This window comes from Neolamprologus multifasciatus, chromosome 3 (assembly GCF_963576455.1).
Source record: "Neolamprologus multifasciatus chromosome 3, fNeoMul1.2, whole genome shotgun sequence".
Taxonomy (NCBI): domain Eukaryota; kingdom Metazoa; phylum Chordata; class Actinopteri; order Cichliformes; family Cichlidae; genus Neolamprologus; species Neolamprologus multifasciatus.
In genome coordinates, this window is record NC_140441.1 from 26421963 (window position 1) to 26443562 (window position 21600).

The following is a 21600-nucleotide window of genomic DNA, read 5'->3' on the forward strand; positions in this document are numbered from 1 at the left end:
GGCCTTTGAAGATGCTGGGCCAAGTACAGTATGACAATGATGAGCCATGAAAGTAGCGGAATGAGTCGGGGATTTCACGTAATTCAATTCATTTGAAATGTTTTTAATTTCAGGTAGATCAAAAATGCAGTAACTTTAAGTCAGATATAAGGTGCTGCAGTATTTCACTGCTGTTACTTTAGCATCCTCAACTGCTTTGATGCAAGTCTGACATCAGAAAAGTCACTCTCACCAATAATAAGGGAGTTCTCAAATCCGTAATGCAATTTCCCCACATTCATTAGACTTTCCCATTGTTTTTGTGCACACAGCTTTTGTTTCTACACTTACTTCACTGCTAAAGATATCTGTTATCATGCTGATGCATTCCTCATCAAAATCCGACACCTCATCTAAACCTTTTGTACTTTTGCGAGTCACAACTCACTTACTGTTTATTAGATTTGTATTGTTTATTGTCATTTATGCTTAGAAATATTTAACCATATATGCTTAGAGGTGTATAATCGATTGTGTAGTGATAGGATGTGTGATCCTTAATAGTGTGCAAAGGTTTTGTGTGCATTCCAGAGTGTTCTGGCATTCACACCTACATCCTGGGAGCATGGGAGAGGTCGTACCTTGTTTTATTGTTTTATGGTAGGATAAACGTGGCTATGTCAGTTTTAGTCTAAGAACCTTTTGTTTAGATGAACTACTGGACTTACATACCAGCAGGTTTAGGGAAGTCTTTATGGGGTCACACACTGACCCCAAACACACACACACACACACACGCACACAGATACTTACACAACGCACAGGCAAGGTACTCTTTGTGTGTATGTAGACGTCATGTGTTAATGAACCTATGTATATTCATGTGCGCTCAATAAAAGAACAATGTTATGGGGGAGCGGACGAGAGCAACTGGGGTCAAGCGAAGGGACAGCGTTTGTCCAGTTCTGTCCCGTGGACGAGAAACATAAAGAACTTTGCCTACTTGTGTCTTGCTTTGCTGTGTAATTAAATTGTCCTTAACGTTCCAGCGAATAGGTTTATGCTACAAACCTATCACTGTCCAGCATTGCATTTATGTTCTGTCAGTAACATGCTGTCTGTGGTAGCAATCACATTGCTTTTCGGTTGAAACAAATATGAACATATGTTCTGAAAAGAGGTCTAGTTGTAATAAATACATACAATACACATCAGTCTTGTGTCCACAAAACTAAATGCATCAGAAAACTATAGTCCAGTAAATTCATGCTACATACATTTAGTAGCAGTTGAATTGGTAGACTTGTTCAATGGTTCATTAATGCAAATATCTAATCATTCAAACATGAGTCAGCAGTTTAAAGCATTCAGGTATGTAGACATGGTCAAGACTTCCTGCTGACAAAAATACAGCTGAGTAGAGGCTTTACAAACCACCAGCAGCCATAATGCTAAATTTTAATCTTCAAATGTTTCTGAGCCGTCTTCAACCTGCTTTTAACACAGAAAAGTCCCACAGTTAATGCAGCCTGACTCAATCCTAGATGTTCAGCACACACACAGAGACACAGAGGTACTGTTTAAAGTTTAGTGTTGACCTGAGTCACTCATCATTTGCAGTATTGCAGAATCTGGCAGTCTTTGCATGATGTCCACGTTACTGTAAGTTTCCAGCTGACTCTCAGGTGTGCCAGCAGGAAAGAGTAATAATAACCTGCATCCTGAGGTTTGTCATGCAGGATTAAAGGAACCAGACTTTGTTCACACAGCTAGGATTGTATTTTACACTGACCCTGGGTCAGTATAAGTATCATACAGTTTAAACGAAGCACTGAAACTTGCACATATTTATTACAGATGTACTGAAGCTAATCGAGATATTTACTGTCAATCTGTGGCTGCGATTAAACACTTTACTGGAAACTTTATTAACTAGTAACTTTATCAGTCATGACAGAAGCTAATATTTCTGTGCTAACATCTTTTAAACAGTAACAGCTTTACTACAATATAAGCTAACGTTTACACCATAACTTTAAGCTAGCACCATAAAGATGGTAAAACACGTAATAATATCTACAAATGCATCTTAAAGCAGTTATATTAGCACTTGGTGTATTACTAACATAACCACATTAACATTATTGATACTCGCTGACTTTTAATAGTCATTCTATAAATGCTGTCCGTTTAAATGGTCTTACCTGTAAACACTGCTGTATCCACCGGATTCCAGCCAGAGTGGATTCTGGAGTCTTCCCACGCTCCTGTTAGTGATCCTCCATCTGGATGGAAGATAACAACCTTCTGAACAATCTAGCAGGAGATGGCCCATATCTATGGGACTGATTTCTGCTAATAACGCCCATTGTATGGACTGATAACAGCCAAAGCGGGTGAATAAAGTCACCCAGTCGCTAGCTGTGCCATTACCCAGCATACACCTCTCCCTACACAAATGCAATAAACAATACAAAAGTAATAGCCTATAATTAATTTATCTGCTGTTCCTCAGGTAGTTGTTTACATTATATAATTTATTGTGTTCAGTATACGTCACTACAATGTGATTTTGGAAAGGCTCTTCCGCGGAAATCTCTGGTCGTCAATAAGCAACGTTAAGGGAGCTCTATAGTATTCAATAAGAGGACCCTGCACGTCAATTCTCGACGCGAGGGGGTTACCCTGCGCGTCGATAAGTGAAGCAGAGGGAGCCTGACCATGTGTCACACATTTGACGAGTTGGGAGTAAGAATGTGTTGTCATAGCACCCACCCAGCTGTATAGAAACTCTGTCATGCTAGCTAGTACGCAGTATGAGTTATTGACTGTAAAAAGTCAGCACCACGAAAATAAACTACACCTAAACTTGGTTTATATCTGACCCAGATAGATTGCAGGTCATAACTTCTCATCTGAAGTTTAGTTCACCTGACACTCGGAGCGGCGGCCGTCTCGGGTCTCGAGTTATTTTTACACATCGGCCAGCATCTGGACAAACCACCACCTTTCATTGTTTATACCGTTACAAAAGAATACATTAAAAAAATCATCGGCCCATAAAAAAAAAAAAATCACCATTGGCATACCGGGCAATCCAGCTATGGTCGTGCCAACAGTTAACCCGACCCCTGTTATAGACCAATCTCCAACCTTCCTTTCATATCAAAAATCCTTGAAAGAGTAGTTGTCAAACAGCTAACAGATCATCTGCAGAGGAATGGCTTATTTGAAGAGTTACAGTCAGGTTTCAGAGCTCCTCACAGCACACAAACAGCTTTAGTGAAGGTTACAAATGATCTTCTTATGGCCTCTGACAGTGGACTCATCTCTGTGCTTGTCCTGCTAGACCTTAGTACAGCGTTCGATACTGTCGACCATAATATCCTATTAGAGCGATTAGAACATGCTGTAGGTATTACAGGTACTGTGCTGCAGTGGTTTGTATCGTATCTATCTAATAGACTCCAATTTGTGCATGTAAATGGAGAGTCCTCTTCACACACTGAGGTTAATTATGGAGTTCCACAGGGTTCAGTGCTAGGACTAATTCTGTTTACATTATACATGCTTCCCTTAGGCAGCATCATTAGAAGACATAGCATACATTTTCACTGCTATGCAGATGACACCCAGCTCTATCTGTCCATGAAGCCAGATAACACACACCAACTAGAAAGTGCATTTTCTGAAGAAACTGCAGTGTGAATGCTTGAATCTGAATGTATGCACTGAAATAAATTGATTGCTGAATTTTAAGTTAAAAATGTTGAATGAGATGAAAAATACAGAAATTTTCGCGTGAAAACAAAAGTGCTGAACTGCTAAAAGCTGACATCCACACAGAAGTAGTTGGAAAATAGCTGAAAATGTTTTAAATGTAAATTAGAAAAACCTAAGTAATGAGAAAAAAAATTTAGAGTCAGAAAACATCTGAATGAATATTAAAAGTTCATATTCTTTGAATCACTGAATGACTTAAATGTGATCCCTCCACTTGGATCCACACAGTTTAAAAAGTTTACATCTCTGAGCTTTCAAAGACACGGTGTTGGAAAGAGAAGAATGATGGCTACGTTTTGAGGGTAAAATGATGGCTGTTGAGCAAACACTGTGGACACAGAAGTCGTTCAAAGAGAAGTGTTTAAGATGAATCTTGGCAGAGTGAGACAGAGCTCGTTAGGCAGGCAGGTGTGAGCCTAGTTGCTGTAGTGACTTCACCCAATGGCTCCATACACAGGCATACAGACATGCACCTCACTTTTGATGCTTAAAATGAACAGAAAAGTCAGCCCCAAACAAATTCTTCCCAAATGAAAAGTACACGTTGTATCGACAAAATTCTTTCACCGTAAGCACCAGCAATGTCTAGTCTACATAATTCTCAGTTTTCATGGCTGTGGAGTTTATTATATGGACGTGGTGACAGTGTAAAGACAGCCTGTACTTCTGATTTTCAAACGAACTTTCTTAGCCATTTTAACATTAGAGTCTATGGAAGAGTTGGAGGGAGGAGGCTTTGCATCGCTGACATTTATGAAAGAACCATAACACCTATTACTATAATAAACACATTGGATGAAAGAGGACAGCGATGGCTACATTTTGAGGGTAAAATCATACCTGTAGAGCAAACGCTGTGGACACAGCAGCAGTTGAAAGAGAAGTGTTTAAGATGAATCTTGGCAGTGTGGCAGGCAGAGCTCGTTAGGCAGGCAGGTGTGACACGCACACAGACATGCCCCTCACTTCTGCTGCTTAAAATGAACAGAAAAGTCAGGCCGAAACAAATCGTTCCCGAATGAAAAGTACAGGTTGTATTGACAAAATTCTTTCACCGTGAGCAGCCAGCAATGTCTAGGTCTACCTAATTCTCAGTTTTCATGCCTGTGGAGTTTATTATATGGACGTGGTGACAGTGGAAAGACACCATGCTCTTCTGATTTTCAAACGAACCTTCTGAGCCATTTTAACATTAGAGTCTATGGAAGAGTTGGAGGGAGGAGGCTGTGCATTGGTGACATTTATGAAAGAACCATAACATCTAGTACAATAATAAACACATTGGATGAAAGAGGACAGCGATGGCTACGTTTTGAGGGTAAAATCATACCTGTAGAGCAAACGCTGCGGACACAGCAGCAGTTTTTAAAAAAGATTTTAAGATTAATTTTTTCGCTCCTCTCACTCTAGCAGTTGAGCTGTCTCACTCTAGCCCCAACATTCCGTCCCATACACACCCATTATAAACTCTGAAACGGGTGAAAAAACATCATGAAACTTAAACTGGAACTGAAGAAAAAGTATAATAGATATTGAAAAGATAAATACAAGTTGAATAGTTGAATGTCTTGTCTTCGTTTTGAAGTTTGAATGGTGGCTCTATGTTAATGTATGTGGAAGTAGTAAAAGTTTAAAAATGAGTAAGTTGAATGAGGATTTGAAGAGTCTCCCCATTGAAATACATGGGAAATTTTTGTTGAAAAAAGTTGAATAATTTTAAAAATATAAATGTTAAAAATAAGAAAAATACAAGCAGTCACTTGTCCAAAAGAAGAGGAATCTAATGGTGTTTGAATGGTTTTTCTAAGTTGAACGGTTTTGAAGGAGATAGATGCCAAAAAACGTACGGAACATGAAATAATAACTAGAAAGTGCATTTTCTGAAGAAACTGCAGTGTGAATGCTTGAATCTGAATGTATGCACTGAAATGAATTAATTGCTGAATTTAAGTTAAAAATGTTGAATGAGATGAAAAATACAGAATTTTAAGCCTGAAAACCAAAGTGCTGAACTGCTAAAAGCTGACATTCCACACAGAAGAAGTTGGAAAATAGCTGAAAATGTTTTAAATGTAAATTAGAAAAACCTAAGAAATGAGAAAATAAAATTTAGAGTCAGAAAACATCTGAATGAATATTAAAAGTTCATATTCTTTGAATCACTGAATGACTAAAATGTGATCCCTCCACTTGGATCCACACAGTTTAAAAAGTTTACATCTCTGAGCTTTCAAAGACACGGTGTTGGAAAGAGAAGAATGATGGCTACGTTTTGAGGGTAAAATGATGGCTGTAGAGCAAACACTGTGGACACAGAAGTCGTTCAAAGAGAAGTGTTTAAGATGAATCTTGGCAGAGTGAGAGAGAGCTCGTTAGGCAGGCAGGTGTGAGCCTGGTTGCTGTAGTGACTGCACCCAATGGCTCCATACACAGGCACACAGACATGCACCTCACTTTTGCTGCTTAAAATGAACAGAAAAGTCAGGCCCAAACAAATCCTTCCCAAATAAAAAGTACACGTCGTATCGACAAAATTCTTTCACCGTGAGCGGCAGCAATGTCTGGTCTACTGAATTCTCAGTTTTCATGCCTGTGGAGTTTATTATATTGACGTGGTGACAGTGGAAAGACACCATGCTCTTCTGATTTTCAAAGGAACCTTCTGAGCTATTTTAACATTAGAGTCTATGGAAGAGTTGGAGGGAGGAGGCTGTGCATTGGTGACATTTATGAAAGAACCATAACACCTAGTACAATAGTAAACACATTGGATGAAAGAGGACAGCGATGGCTACGTTTTGAGGGTAAAATCATACATGTAGAGCAAACGCTGCGGACACAGCAGCAGTTTTAAGTGGCAGCAATGCCTAGTCTACTGAATTCTCAGTTTTCATGGCTGTGGAGTTTATTATATGGACGTGGTGACAGTGTAAAGACAGCCTGTACTTCTGATTTTCAGAAAAAGTATAATAGATATTGAAAAGATAAATACAAGTTGAATAGTTGAATGTCTTGTCTTCGTTTAAAGTTTGAATGGTTGCTCTATGTCAATGTATGTGGAAGTAGTAAGAGTTTAAAAATGAGTAAGTTCAATGAGGATTTGAAGGGTCTCCCCATTGAAATACATGGGAAATTTTTGTTGAAAAAAGTTGAATAAATTAAAAATATAAATGTTAAAAAATAAGAAAAATACAAGCACACTTGTCCAAAAGAAGAGGAATCTAATGGTGTTTGAATGGTTTTTCTAAGTTGAACGGTTTTGAAGGAGTTAGATGCCAAAAAACGTACGGAACATGAAATAATAACTAGAAAGTGCATTTTCTGAAGAAACTGCAGTGTGAATGCTTGAATCTGAATGTATGCACTGAAATGAATTAATTGCTGAATTTTAAGTTAAAAATGTTGAATGAGATGAAAAATACAGAAATTTTAACCTGAAAACAAAAGTGCTGAACTGCTAAAAGCTGACATCCACACAGAAGAAGTTGGAAAACAGCTGAAAATTTTTTAATTGTAAATTAGAAAAACCTAAGAAATGAGAAAAAAAATTTAGAGTCAGAAAACATCTGAATGAATATTAAAAGTTCATATTCTTTGAATCACTGAATGAGTAAAATGTGATCCCTCCACTTGGATCCACACAGTTTAAAAATTTTAAATGTCTGAGCTTTGAAAGACACACTGTTGGAAAGAGAACAATGATGGCGACGTTTTGAGAGTAAAATGATGTCTGTAGAGCAAACATTGTGGACACAGAAGCAGTTGAAAGAGAAGTGTTTAAGATGAATCTTGGCAGAGTGAGACAGAGCTCGTTAGGCAGGCAGGTGTGAGCCTGGTTGCTATAGTCAATGGCTCCATACACACAGACATGCACCTCACTTTTGATGCTTAAAATGAACAGAAAAGTCAGGCCGAAACAAATAGTTCCTAAATGAAAAGTACAAGTCGTATTGACAAAATTCTTTCACCGTAAGTGGCAGCAATGCCTAGTCTACTGAATTCTCAGTTTTCATGGCTGTGGAGTTTATTATATGGACGTGGTGACAGTGTAAAGACAGCCTGTACTTCTGATTTTCAGACAAACTTTCTGAGCCATTTTAACATTAGAGTCTATGGAAGAGTTGGAGGGAGGAGGCTGTGCATTGGTGACATTTATGAAAGAACCATAACACCTATTACAATAATAAACACATTGGATGAAAGAGGACAGCGATGGCTACGTTTTGAGGGTAAAATCATACCTGTAGAGCAAACGCTGCGGACACAGCAGCAGTTTTAAAAAAGATTTTAAGATTAATTTTTTTGCTCCTCTCACTCTAGCAGTTGAGCTGTCTCACTCTAGCGCCAACATTCCGTCCCATACACACCCATTATAAACTCTGAAACGGGTGAAAAAACATCATGAAACTTAAACTGGAACTGAAGAAAAAGTATAATAGATATTGAAAAGATAAATACAAGTTGAATAGTTGAATGTCTTGTCTTCGTTTTAAAGTTTGAATGGTGGCTCTATGTCAACGTATGTGGAAGTAGTAAGAGTTTAAAAATGAGTAAGTTGAATGAGGATTTGAAGGGTCTCCCCATTGAAATACATGGGAAATTTTTGTTGAAAAAAGTTGAATAAATTAAAAATATAAATGTTAAAAATGAGAAAAATAGAAGCAGTCATGTCCAAAAGAAGAGGAATCTAACGGTGTTTGAATGGTTTTTCTAAGTTGAACGGTTTTGAAGGAGATGGAGTACAAAAAACGTACGGAACATATAATAATAATAAAATAGAATAAAGATGTAGAAGAACAATACTGTGAATGCTTTTCAAGCATTCACACTAATAAAGAAACAGAAGAACAATACTGTGAATGCTTTTCAAGCATTCACACTAATAATAATAACTAGAAAGTGCATTTTCTGAAGAAACTGCAGTGTGAATGCTTGAATCTGAATGTATGCACTGAAATGAATTAATTGCTGAATTTTAAATTAAAAAGTTTGAATGAAATAAAAAATAAAAGAAAAAACAGAATTTAACCTGAAAACAAAAGTGCTGAACTTATAATAGCTGACGTTTACACAGAAAAAGTTGGAAAATAGCTGAAAATGTTTTAAATGTAAATTAGAAAAACCTAAATAATGAGAAAAAAAATTTAGAGTCAGAAAACATCTGAATGAATATTAAAAGTTCATATTCTTTGAATCACTGAATGACTTAAATGTGATCCCTCCACTTGGATCCACACAGTTTAAAAAGTTTACATCTCTGAGCTTTCAAAGACACGGTGTTGGAAAGAGAAGAATGATGGCTACGTTTTGAGGGTAAAATGATGGCTGTAGAGCAAACACTGTGGACACAGAAGTCGTTCAAAGAGAAGTGTTTAAGATGAATCTTGGCAGAGTGAGACAGAGCTCGTTAGGCAGGCAGGTGTGAGCCTAGTTGCTGTAGTGACTTCACCCAATGGCTCCATACACAGGCATACAGACATGCACCTCACTTTTGATGCTTAAAATGAACAGAAAAGTCAGCCCCAAACAAATTCTTCCCAAATGAAAAGTACACGTTGTATCGACAAAATTCTTTCACCGTAAGCACCAGCAATGTCTAGTCTACATAATTCTCAGTTTTCATGGCTGTGGAGTTTATTATATGGACGTGGTGACAGTGTAAAGACAGCCTGTACTTCTGATTTTCAAACGAACTTTCTGAGCCATTTTAACATTAGAGTCTATGGAAGAGTTGGAGGGAGGAGGCTGTGCATCGGTGACATTTATGAAAGAACCATAACACCTATTACTATAATAAACACATTGGATGAAAGAGGACAGCGATGGCTACAGTTTTGAGGGTAAAATCATAGCCTGTAGAGCAAACGCTGTGGACACAGCAGCAGTTGAAAGAGAAGTGTTTAAGATGAATCTTGGCAGAGTGGCAGGCAGAGCTCGTTAGGCAGGCAGGTGTGACAAGCACACAGACATGCGCCTCACTTTTGCTGCTTAAAATGAACAGAAAAGTCAGGCCCGAAACAAATCGTTCCCGAATGAAAAGTACAGGTCGTATTGACAAAATTCTTTCACCGTGAGCAGCAGCAATGTCTAGGTCTACCATAATTCTCAGTTTTCATGCCTGTGGAGTTTATTATATGGACGTGGTGACAGTGGAAAGACACCATGCACTTCTGATTTTCAAACGAACCTTCTGAGCCATTTTAACATTAGAGTCTATGGAAGAGTTGGAGGGAGGAGGCTGTGCATTGGTGACATTTATGAAAGAACCATAACACCTAGTACAATAGTAAACACATTGGATGAAAGAGGACAGCGATGGCTACGTTTTGAGGGTAAAATCATACCTGTAGAGCAAACGCTGCGGACACAGCAGCAGTTTTTAAAAAAGATTTTAAGATTAATTTTTTCGCTCCTCTCACTCTAGCAGTTGAGCTGTCTCACTCTAGCCCCAACATTCCGTCCCATACACACCCATTATAAACTCTGAAACGGGTGAAAAAACATCATGAAACTTAAACTGGAACTGAAGAAAAAGTATAATAGATATTGAAAAGATAAATACAAGTTGAATAGTTGAATGTCTTGTCTTCGTTTTAAAGTTTGAATGGTGGCTCTATGTCAATGTATGTGGAAGTAGTAAGAGTTTAAAAATGAGTAAATTGAATGAGGATTTGAAGGGTCTCCCCATTGAAATACATGGGAAATTTTTGTTGAAAAAAGTTGAATAAAATTAAAAATATAAATGTTAAAAATGAGAAAAATAGAAGCAGTCATGTCCAAAAGAAGAGGGATCTAACGGTGTTTGAATGGTTTTTCTAAGTTGAACGGTTTTGAAGGAGAAGGACTTCAAAAAACGTACGGAATACAGAATAAAATATAACTAGAAAGTGCATTTTCTGAAGAAACTGCAGTGTGAATGCTTGAATCTGAATGTATGCACTGAAATGAATTAATTGATGAAATTAAGTTAAAAATGTTGAATGAGACTAAAAAAATGAATTTTTCACCTGAAAACAAAAGTTCTGAACTGCTAGAAGCTGACGTTTACACAAAGGAAGAATTTGGAAAATAGCTGAACATTAGAAAAAGATGAGTCTTGACAAAAGAAAATTTAGAGTCAGAAAACCTCTGAATTAATATTAAAAGTTTATATTCTTCTAATCACTTAAAGAGTGGAATTATGTATTATAAATCTCCAATTCATAAAAAAAGAACTTATTAAAAATAAATGTAAAAACAAATTTGTTGAAACGAACTTAAAAGATGAACAAACATTCTGGAGAAAATACAAACTTTAATATACAGCATAATGTTTTTCAGACATATTGTGTATATTATGTTTAATAGTATTATATACATCAATTTGTTTTGTATGTCATAAAAAATAACATAAAAATCTTAAGTCATATTTTACAGCTCCTTTCTGAAAAGGACTAGTAGAATAAATCAAAATAACTAAATTAAATAACTAAATAAAAATATTAAGCAACATATGAAATACATGAAAATTCAACTTTTAAAACCACAATCCTGAACCTTTAAATTGTGTTGGTTTCTTAGAACATGGCTGAACAGCTGTTTCTATCAGTCTACTTAATCTACTGATCTGTCTACACATCTTTTTATTACTCATTCTTTTTTGTGTTTTAATGTAAACAGAGTCCACGCAGTGGTAAAAGAGAACTGTATAGAGATTTTTGAGTAAATTCAAATGAAAGCCTAAGGTGGTGACACAGTTTAACACATACAAATAATCAAATAAACACATTAGTCCTTTTTGTGAACATGGATAAATAAGTATCATTAGTTTACAGCATTGTTCAGCCATGCCACTAAATGCTTTTTTACACAGTGTTTTAACCTGGGCTCAGACACAAAGTCCCAAATTTAGTTATCTCAGTAAGTCCCTGCCTTTGAGTTGTGTTTATGACTAATTATTATACACAAGGCTTTATCCATCTGAACTCTAAGGACACAAATATGAAAAAACCTATACTTACCAGCTGATACCCCACACTACACACTAGGTGTGCCATGTGACCTGAAACTTTGGTAAAAACTCATCATAATCATTCTGTTAACACTGTTTGTTTTTTTTTTAAACACTGTTTGTTTTGCTGTTCAGCAGTTTAAAATGTTTTAGATTGGATTACATGGAATGAATTTGAGTTCTCTTGGGGGTTTTTGTGTGTGTTTTGTTCTTAGCAGATTTTTTTCTCCATACTGTTGAATTCCAGTTACCACATTTCTGGTCATATGACATCCTGAGTGCCCACTTGAAAAAATCCCCACAGTTAATTCAACATTAAAACAAATAAAAATATGTTAAATAAATAAATAAAGGTTTGCTCTGTGTTGAAATAGTAAATAAGCATACATTCTGCAGAGCTCTAATAATGAAAACAATCCTTTAGCCTGTTGATCAGAGAGAGGCAGTCATTATGTCCATTTAAAACCTGTAATCAAAGAGCACAACGTTTCTGTGAAACTATAAAGTCCCAGATGATCCTCATCATGTCCAGTGACTTCAGAGTGGATCCTCCCTGTCATCCGGCCAGTGTTTGATGTGTGGCAAGCAGCACAGAAGCAGGATAGCTGAGGCCTTGAAAGAAGAGCAGAAAACAGGAACATATGTAGTTGTAAATGTAAATATCAGTGATACTTGTCTTGTCATAGGGAATAAAATAATGAAAATGTTAACTTACACACTCATTTAGGGAGGCTCTTGACACTGCACAGAGGAGGCACAGTCAGTCTGACAATGATGGTGATCTCCAGGGATGTTTTCCTGCAGCAACATTCCTGCCAACTGGCCATATGATCCAGAGTAGTTGGTTTGTAATGAACAGAAAGGTGTATATGTTAGGTAGTGTGCACTTAGAGCTGGTCTTAAGAAACAAACACATCCTGTAATAAACTGAATACCTGTAGTAGTGCTGCTGCAAATATGAAGCCCTCCTATCATGTGTGGTTTCAAAGAAGGTGTTTTGGAGGCTCAGTCACAGAAACTGTGCAGTCTGTTCAGTCCTGAGTGTCTCAGCTCTGAAGGGATGGATCACAGAGGGAAACACCTGAGTACAGACATTACAATACACTCTAACACTCCTAAGGTCAGGTGAAAACACAATTTAAACACGTTACAAAAAATTAATACATGTTTTCATGGAAATTATGTCATTAACCCTTTTTGATGCGAGTAAATCTCACCGACTGCTTGTGGGACGAGCTAGAAGGAGGACTTATCACAGAATGTCTCCTGTGCTCCAGATGTGAAGTCTCACACTCTGGTCGTACGGCAATGAAGATGGTGATGATGAAGCCTCTCTGATCTGTGGCATTACAGTTTCTGGCTGCTATGTGCTTCACACTGTTGGCTTTTACGCTTTTAAGCTTGAAGAAGACACAGGAGGACTGTGTCTCTCTTAAAAAAAACAAAAAAACAAAAACCTAACAACCTCCCACCGAACCCCCCCCCCCCCCCCCCCGCCCCCACTCAACTCCCACCTACCCACTCAACTCCCCAGCCTCACAAGATCCAATGTCTATACAAATGTAGGGTATCAGCTGGTAACAGAAAGCAAGTGTCACATATGTAGTACATATGTGACACTGCTGAAACACTTCTGGCCAGAAGTGTGCATTTATCAGCCAGTGCATTTATCATCCCAGATCCAGACCCACCCTGATAAATGCACTGTCTGAAACATGATAAAAGCTCATAAAAATGTATGTTTCATCGTAAGATTTGTCCAAAAATATAATCGTATACTTTTGAAAAAGTTTAAAGACTTTAAACTTTTTCAAAAGTTTAAAGTCAACTAAAATCAATAACATTTTTGTAAATAGTATTTTAAAATAAAGGCACACATAAAGTGGCTTAACTGTCATTATTGCTGTAATTAGGTATTTTAAACCTTTAGTCTGTGTTGTTCTCCCAGAAACAACGAAGAAGCTGTTGAACATATATGCGTTGTTTGGGCAATCCTCTGGTCCACCCTCCCTCCCTCCCAGCCACAGTGAGACTGGGGCAGCCTGGCAGGATTTTGAAGCCTGGCTGCAGAGAGGATATGCCTACACTGTTCGTTTTAAACTGGTATATTTGATTTTTCTGACATTCATAGATTACTGTAGGTGATTTTTAGATTTTCTGTAATAAATAAAATTGTCATCTTTTACTGATATCATTACTTAATTCATTTAATTGTATTTTATGTAAACAATTCAAACATTATACTGCAATGCAGGGCGTTTTTTCTTAAGCCAACTTTTAAATATCGCTCTACTTTCTTATGTCATTCAAAAATATAGAAATTACTTACTGTATTCAAAGATCTAGATCATGAATCATCACAGGACAATACACAGTATACAGGGTCATGGTAACTATGGTAGGTCTTCATGACTCCAGAATGGAGACATCGCTCTGGCTGAGAAATGAAAATTAGGTCAAGCAGTGTGTTCTTCTCTGTGGTAGGGGCAGTGATGACCTGTGCGTATCCCCTAGACTCAAACAGCTCCAGGATTGGTTTGTTTGCACTGGATAAAACATTCTCATTAAAATCACCACAAACTATGATGGGATGACAGTCCATGATCTCCAATGAGTCTAATAGGCTTACCAGGTTTTTCAGGAATGGCCTCAGAGTGTAGTCTGGAGGTCTGTACACAACTGCAATCAGTGCACTGACTGGTGCTTCAACCTTTAAAGCCAGAAATTCAAGGTCAGTTACATTATGGATGTACTGTTTTTCATGCACTTGAATGTCACTTTTCACATAAACAGCAACTCCACCACCACTTCTGTTTGCCATCTGGGGAAAGTTTGTGTAGGACAGGTGTCTGTTGCGTTTAAACAAATTGTAATTTTCCAAGTGGAGACTCTCTGCGACAAAAGAGCCCCGCAGGTGTGTTTCTGTTAGGCACAAAACATCTGCTAGACACAATTCATGGTGACTCTTGATGTCATTAATGTGAGCTGGCAGTCCCTCTGTATTATGATGAACAATGGTGAAAACGTCTGACCTGCTCAGTGTTTGTCTCACGTGTAGAAGAGGCATCATGTCATCAAGGTTGGCTTGTCTCATGTTCTCAAGCGCTGCAGTGATTTTTGGGTTGGTGAATATTTTTTTCTCCTCCATATCAAGAAGATACAGTCCACTGAGAGACGTCACTCTACTGACAGCTACGTAGGCCATGCCGGGCTCAAAAATGCTCTTAAGAGAGACAACAGCTGATGTAGTTGTCATACCCTGTACCTTATGTATTGTACATGCAAAGGCCAGCTTCACTGGGAACTGTCTTCGTACCACTCCTTTCTGCTTCAGATTCTCTTCAGCTCTCTCAATGTACACCATGTCGTCTGCTGGTGTGCGGTTATTCTTTCCAGATGTCTCATTATCCATTTTAAGTCCAAGCTTGATGATGTGTTGGTCGTTTTCAGAGTAAACTACTCTAAGTAGTATTCCAAAAGCTCCATTAACCAAACCATTGTGTATGTCAATGTTTCTGGTGAGCATGACACGAGCTCCTTCTGCAACTTTCAGTGTGTCGGGTAACTCGTTTTTACCTCCTTTCAATGGTCTGTCTTGAAGTGCCATTCTGCCAGTTCTAGGATCTTTTCTATAATCATCTGCATGGATGTCAATGACATGAGTATGGAGCAGAGCCAGTGTTGAAGAGTTGTGTGCATCCACTTCTTTATTAGTTGCAAAAATGTGCAACGCATCAGTCGGACAAAGGGCTGGTTCAGTTATGGCCTGTGACAACAAATCTCTATCTGCTTCGCAAAGCTCATCCAACTTTCCTTTCACACGAATTCTGTTCAGCATCTCAGCAAAGACAACATCATCTTTCTGACGCATAATCTCAGTCAGAGTGATCATTTGAAAATGCTCCCGCCACAGGTCGATCTCGGACGGGTCGTGCACACAGAGAGGTTTAGACTGTCGCACTGGGGGTAGCTGATAGAAGTCTCCAACAGCAATGACTGACATGCCTCCAAAGGGTCTCCGAGTCCCTTTGATCTGTTTGAGTCTTGCATCTACGTAGGCAAAGAGATGTCTTGACACCATAGACACTTCGTCAATGATGATTATTTCAGCATTCAAAAGTTCTGATCTGACTTCATCCAGCTGATTGCCAAGTCCCTGAATGGGAGGTTTTAAGCTTCTAGGGAGCTTGAGTAGAGAATGCAGTGTTGTTCCAGAAATGTTAAATGCTGCAGTCCCAGTGAAAGCAGTTAACAGGACAGTGGGTTTTGATATGTCAACGTCGTCTGCATATCTGGGCACTTTGCTCAGTATCTTAGATGCTTCTGAGTAGATGCATTTGATAAGATGTGATTTTCCTGTTCCAGCACCACCATTAATATAAAAGAAAAACTGCTCTGGATTTAGAGCACAGACTCTTTTAATGCACCAGTCTCTAACTGCATAAAATATGCAGGCTTGCTTCTTATTCAGATTCTGAAACATCTGACGTAACAATGTAGGATCAATAGCAGGGGGTTCCCTGATGGCTCTGACTTCTGTTGAAGCATCAGCCTGACGGCTGTAGTCGGGCACATCTTCCTGTTCATTTTCATTGTCTCGCTCTCTTTCTTGTTCAACAAGTGGCAACCTTACGAGATCTGATTCAGGTGCCAGATTACACCATTCGTCAGTCACACCTCTGTTCTGCTCATATTCCTCAACAGCGCTCTCGATCTCCTCACTGTTTTTCTCATATTTTTCTCTGTTTCTTTTGACAATGTGTTGCACGTACTCAAGACGGTCAGTACCTGGTAGCTGTACACAGCCAGCACCATAGAAAGCCTGATAGGTTGGCAACGATGGTGTTTTCAGTTCATGGTCTGAACGATGAGGAAGGTAAAGTTTAAGCAGTCTTCCGTAATATTGCTCTGGATGTTTTTCTTGTGAACAGCGGTGAAATCTGATGATAGCAGGCTTATCGTTTTTGCGCCTTTGCACAAATCCTATCTCATTGAGAAGGGGCAAAACATCTTTACCTTTTGTCTGTTGGCCATAGACAATCCTGCAAGTAGCAGCAAAGTCTGCCATGCACATCTCCTCATACTCTGGTGTTTCAGGTCTGGCTTTGTATTTGTCATTCAAAGATGTCATCCAAACATTGGAAGACTCAGGTGTTGTGTTGTCCAGAACTGACAGGGGACGACTCATTTTCACAGGATTATCATCAGTTGGAATGAATATTACAGCACGTGAACATTGCTTCATGTGAAGACCACATGCACGAGCAACACACTCCTGTGCACTGATCTCTCGTTTCTTTGAATATGCCTGCATGACGGCTCTCATTTCATCGCACTCATTTACACTGTCCTTATGGGAGTTCTCAATGACAGTTTTCAGGTACTCAGATAGCCCGCCCTCTTTTTTTGATATATATTTCATTAAATAATTTGCAGCGCCGAAAGCATCTAAAACAAAGCTTATGTCGATATTACTGTTCCAGGCTTCAAGCAGATGTGGATTATAGCCATTTATCCAAGAGTCTTTTGGATCACGCTTTAGTATGATCGTACTCCTTGTGTTCATTTTATTCAGGTATCTCTCATATTCTGCATGTGTCAACTTGCATCTTGCCAAGAGCTGCTCTAAACTCATGGAAGCAGTTTCAGGCTCATTCAGCAGCTGGTTCAGTGGTCTGAGCTTGTTCTTTGCTGTTTCTACTTCCAGTGCATCATCCTCACTGGGTCTTGTGATCATTGTCTCATTGCAGGGTGGTTTAGGAAAACCAAAACGGCACCCGGAGCTTAAACTCCTAAAGCACGTCTTTGTGTGGTTCTTACTGTGTTTTTGCACTTCTGTTACTTTCTTGTACAGTTCAGGTTGTTTATGAGGATCAGGCAGCTGAGCTGTGATGTATTTGTTTATAAAATCCACAACAGTTTGCTCATCATCCTCCTCAAACACAGGAGCACCTTCTACCCACAGGAGACAGTGTATGTGTGGGCTTCCTCTGTGCTGAAACTCAACTCTGTAAAAGTAGTCAATAACTTTGCCAAGTGGCTGTGCAGGAGATAAGAGTAAATCTCTGAATAATGCTTCAACTCTCTTGTCAAACATGCGCATTGTTGTGACAGGATTGCTTCTCAGGATGTCACACTTTGCTGACCAGTCGAGTCCTTCAAAATTCACTTGTTCACCTTGCTGCCTTGTTATTGCCTCAATCACTTCAGGCCAGCGCATTTCAGCGGCTGAAAATGTGCAGAAGAACGTGGGAGTTCCCAACTGTCTGATCATGGCAAAAAGATCTCTTGTTGTTTTCTCCCAATAGGCTGGGGTTCCTCTCAGAGGCTGCATGAATCTCACTGCATCTTTATTTCGCACCAGTTTCTCCACCTCATGTTTATCTTGTAACATGCCTGAGGTTATTTTTCTCCCATCTCTGGTCAGAGGCTTTGCCTTCCTTAACTGTATTGTCATGCTGGAAGTAGCCAAGTGTATTTCAGTCACAAACTGTGCAAAGAACAAATAGTTTGTGTCTTTGGCAAAACGATCATCAATGCAGAAAAGTCTTGATTTGAAATATCCACTGGGGGATACTTTGATCAGCCTTCTTTCATCAAGTGTGTTTTGGCCTGTAGGAAACTGCACAGGGAAGGCCATGGCCTCCAGTTTAGGTGTTTTGAAAAAACTTATTGGATTGTTTCTCTCTGCAGGAGCAACAGAGTAGATTCCTTCACTGAAACATAATATCTCCTCAGCCACATCAGGGGGCTGCAAACAGGACTCGAGTGCAAAACCACCATTAGTCAGTCCATCTGCTTGCTCTGAATCATCTCTCATCTGTTCATGTGATTGTTCACCATCACAGGGTAACATGTCAATGTCCTGTTCATTTTTATTTTGTGCTTCACTCAGTGCATTTTTCTCACAGCTGTCAATTTCCATTAAATCAGCCTCATCATAATCATCCTCATTCATGTTTTCATCATCATCATCCTCCTCATCTTCATTAGGAAGTGTTGGATCACACAGCTCAGGATCATCTCTGATGCTCACATCCTTATACTGTGGATGAATCTGCTTGAGTTTATGCAGTGCTTGCACAAGTTTAGACCAGCTTACAGTCTGAAACAGCTGATGACCTTTGTAAGACAAGCGTCTCTTCAGTTTTACTCTCATCACCTGAGAATTAATTCTCAATCGAGGTAGTGCTTCAACAGTTTCCTGTACCTCTGATGGGACACAGACCACATTCCCTCTAATTGCTCTCTGTCTGCCTTTGGGAAGAGGAATAATCTTGGCAAATGGTATGCACTTGGCTATGAGATGTCTCTCCAGTATGTTGAGATCAGACAGTTCTGGTGGAATATCAGCAAGATCCAGTTTATTGGCAACAGCAAGTACTGGCATGGATCCATTTTTAAGATGATTGTGGCAGGTGTGACAAATCCACTCTTTCTTTCTCTCATCAGGCACATTGCACTCCTCATTTCTGCAGTTTTCATCACAAACATGAACAAACCTTCCTGTCAAACATGTTGCAACCACATGTGGGTTTTTCACATAATATGACCTTCTGCAGGGTCGTACTTGGTTTGGAAATGAAGCCTTGAAACAGACAGTACATGGGTATGATGGTCCAGCTTTGATTTGTGATTTGAACACAGATATGGCCTCGTTGATCACACTGTTGTCACTCTCTTGGGTTTGTCTGTTCACCCATCTGTATTTCCTTTTTATTTTCATTGCACATCTCATGTTGTGCATAATTCTGAATGCAAGATTACTTTGATACCTGTCTCGCATTAGTTGTTTCATTAGTTGTTTGTGTCTTACTCTGAATGCATTGTCACGTACATAACGCTGAGTCATTCGAGATCTTTGTCTCTCTCTGAATTCTGGGCTCTCTTGATACCTTTTAGTGATATAGCTTTTTTGTTTCTTTCTAAATTCAGCATTCTCACAGTAACGTCTTTTGATATATTGTTGTTGTTTCTGTCTGAATTCAGCATTCTCACAGTAAAGTCTTTTTATATAGTCTCGTCGTTTTTGTCTGAATTCATCATTCTCACAGTAAAGCCTTTTTTTATATTGTTGTTGTTTCCGTCTAACTTCAGGATTGTCTTTATATGCCTTGCTTGTGCAAGATTTTTTCTTTTCTTTGTAATCTTTATTTGAAGCATACGTTTGTCGTTCTTTCATTTTTTGGTTTTCATATCTCTGTTTTCTCTGTTTTTCTGATGCCATTAATCTTCTTTTCATTTTTTGTCTTCGTTGTTTATTAACTTTGGTCATTTTGTCGATTTTTTTTAAAGCAGTACAGGAAAGATCACAGGCTACTGCATTATTGACTGCAGAAGAGTTTAACTGGCTGCATGAAATGTCATTCTCTGGTAGGAAAATACATTCACTGGATGGTACTGATTCAGTTTGTGTACTGTGAAATGGTTTGACAGATGATGTGTTTCTCCTTGGAGTAGAGGAGTTTGCTTCATCAATAGTTGTATCAGAGTGAGTAGGTGCCACAGCAGTGGCAGCTGTTGATCTGCAGACTGTGTCGGTGATAGTATCCCTCAGGTTGACTGTGTGCACACTGTAAAACTGCACAGGCTTCAGTTCATAGGTACAATAGGGTGATATCTCCATCCCTTCATAAGAATCTTGGAGCCTCTTAATCATGTCACTGAGGAGTGTGAATTTCAGCATCACTGCTGTACCACAATTACGTGACCATAGTGGTAGAGGAAGACCACTGGGTGTTCTTGGGTGTGGGTCAAAAAAACCATATTTGCCTGATGTGGATCTGAACACTGCGATACACAATCCACTCATAATTAATAAGGCATACTGCACATCTGACAACAGGCAGCTCAGTCCTGCTTCTAAGCTGAGAAAGGTATCTACTGCCTCCTCTGGAGGTTCTTCATGTGTCCCATACCGGGAAGGCTGTGTCATGTCGACATGATACATAGACCTGCGTGCATCAACTTTGTCTGGCAGCTCATCGGTTGCCAAATGAATATTTTTAGGAAATCTTTTCTTGGCCTCTTTGTACATCACATTACCTTTATCCAAGACCAGATTAAGATCAGCTGTAGTCATGTTTTCATTCTCATGAAGGAAAGCAAGAAATGTGAGAGAGTTACATGTGCACTGCTTGTTTCTGGAGTCTCCATATTTAGGATGTGCCTGGCTGTGAGATGCACAGACATGTGTTACAGAGGGCTGGTTTTCAAGGTTCACTCTTTCTGCATGAGATGGTCCTGCCACATCACTGTGACAGCCTCTTTTCACAATATCAGCATAACCCACCTGTGGGGCACTTGACACCTCATATTGTTCATTAAATTCATGCTGCAGTCCACTCTTTACAGCATCAGCATAGGATACCTGTTGTACACTTGCAGGAACATGTTGACCTGCCTGTTTGACACTGTCAGCATTGGTCTTTGTAGACACACTGTCTTCTGCAGAGCACTGAGGAAAATCACACTCAGTTTGTTCACATATTGGTACACTGTGAAACTCATGGAACTTCTTCCAGCGTTGCTTTGCAGCTTGTGACTTTTTCTGCTTCCTTGGCATTTTTACACAAGTGTTTCTCTTAGTCTTTAGAAAATATGTTTATAAAATAAGAGTGGCACACACCAGGAGATGTTGTCTTTGTCTTTATATTTTAGTTTTTATTTCTCAGAAACCGTTGTCTTTGTTTGACAGTTTGTTCTTCAGTCGAGAGAATATTATGCACTCTCTTTATTGGCTTGGCACAACTTAGCAGCAAGCACAAAGTGAAAAACTGGTAGAGAGAAAATTTAGAAGAGAGAACAGACAGAGCAGGAGAGACACGGCTGGGAAATCACAATCAAAC

The 21600-nt window shown here is 38.9% G+C and overlaps 2 protein-coding genes across 2 annotated transcripts in view; one reads left to right on the plus strand and one right to left on the minus strand.

Annotated features, from left to right (window-relative positions):
* The window catches only part of LOC146522312 (uncharacterized), an 88097-nt gene that overhangs the window by 4758 nt on the left and 61739 nt on the right, over positions 1-21600 (plus strand). The gene's annotated exons all lie outside the window — the stretch shown is intronic.
* LOC146522313 (uncharacterized) lies at positions 11759-20612 on the minus strand. Its single transcript, XM_085153676.1, has 4 exons — positions 14382-20612; positions 12688-12804; positions 12468-12571; positions 11759-12364 (listed from the first exon to the last, which is right to left on the minus strand). Exons 1-2 carry the CDS (start codon positions 20562-20564, stop codon positions 12799-12801), a joined length of 6189 nt encoding a protein of 2062 aa, XP_085009802.1. The 5' UTR covers positions 20565-20612; the 3' UTR covers positions 11759-12364; positions 12468-12571; positions 12688-12798.

Coding starts and splice junctions, on each gene's coding strand:
- LOC146522313 (XM_085153676.1), bottom strand. CDS start 20,564: ATGAGTGGATTGTGTATCGCAGTGTTCAGATCCACATCAGGCAAATAT.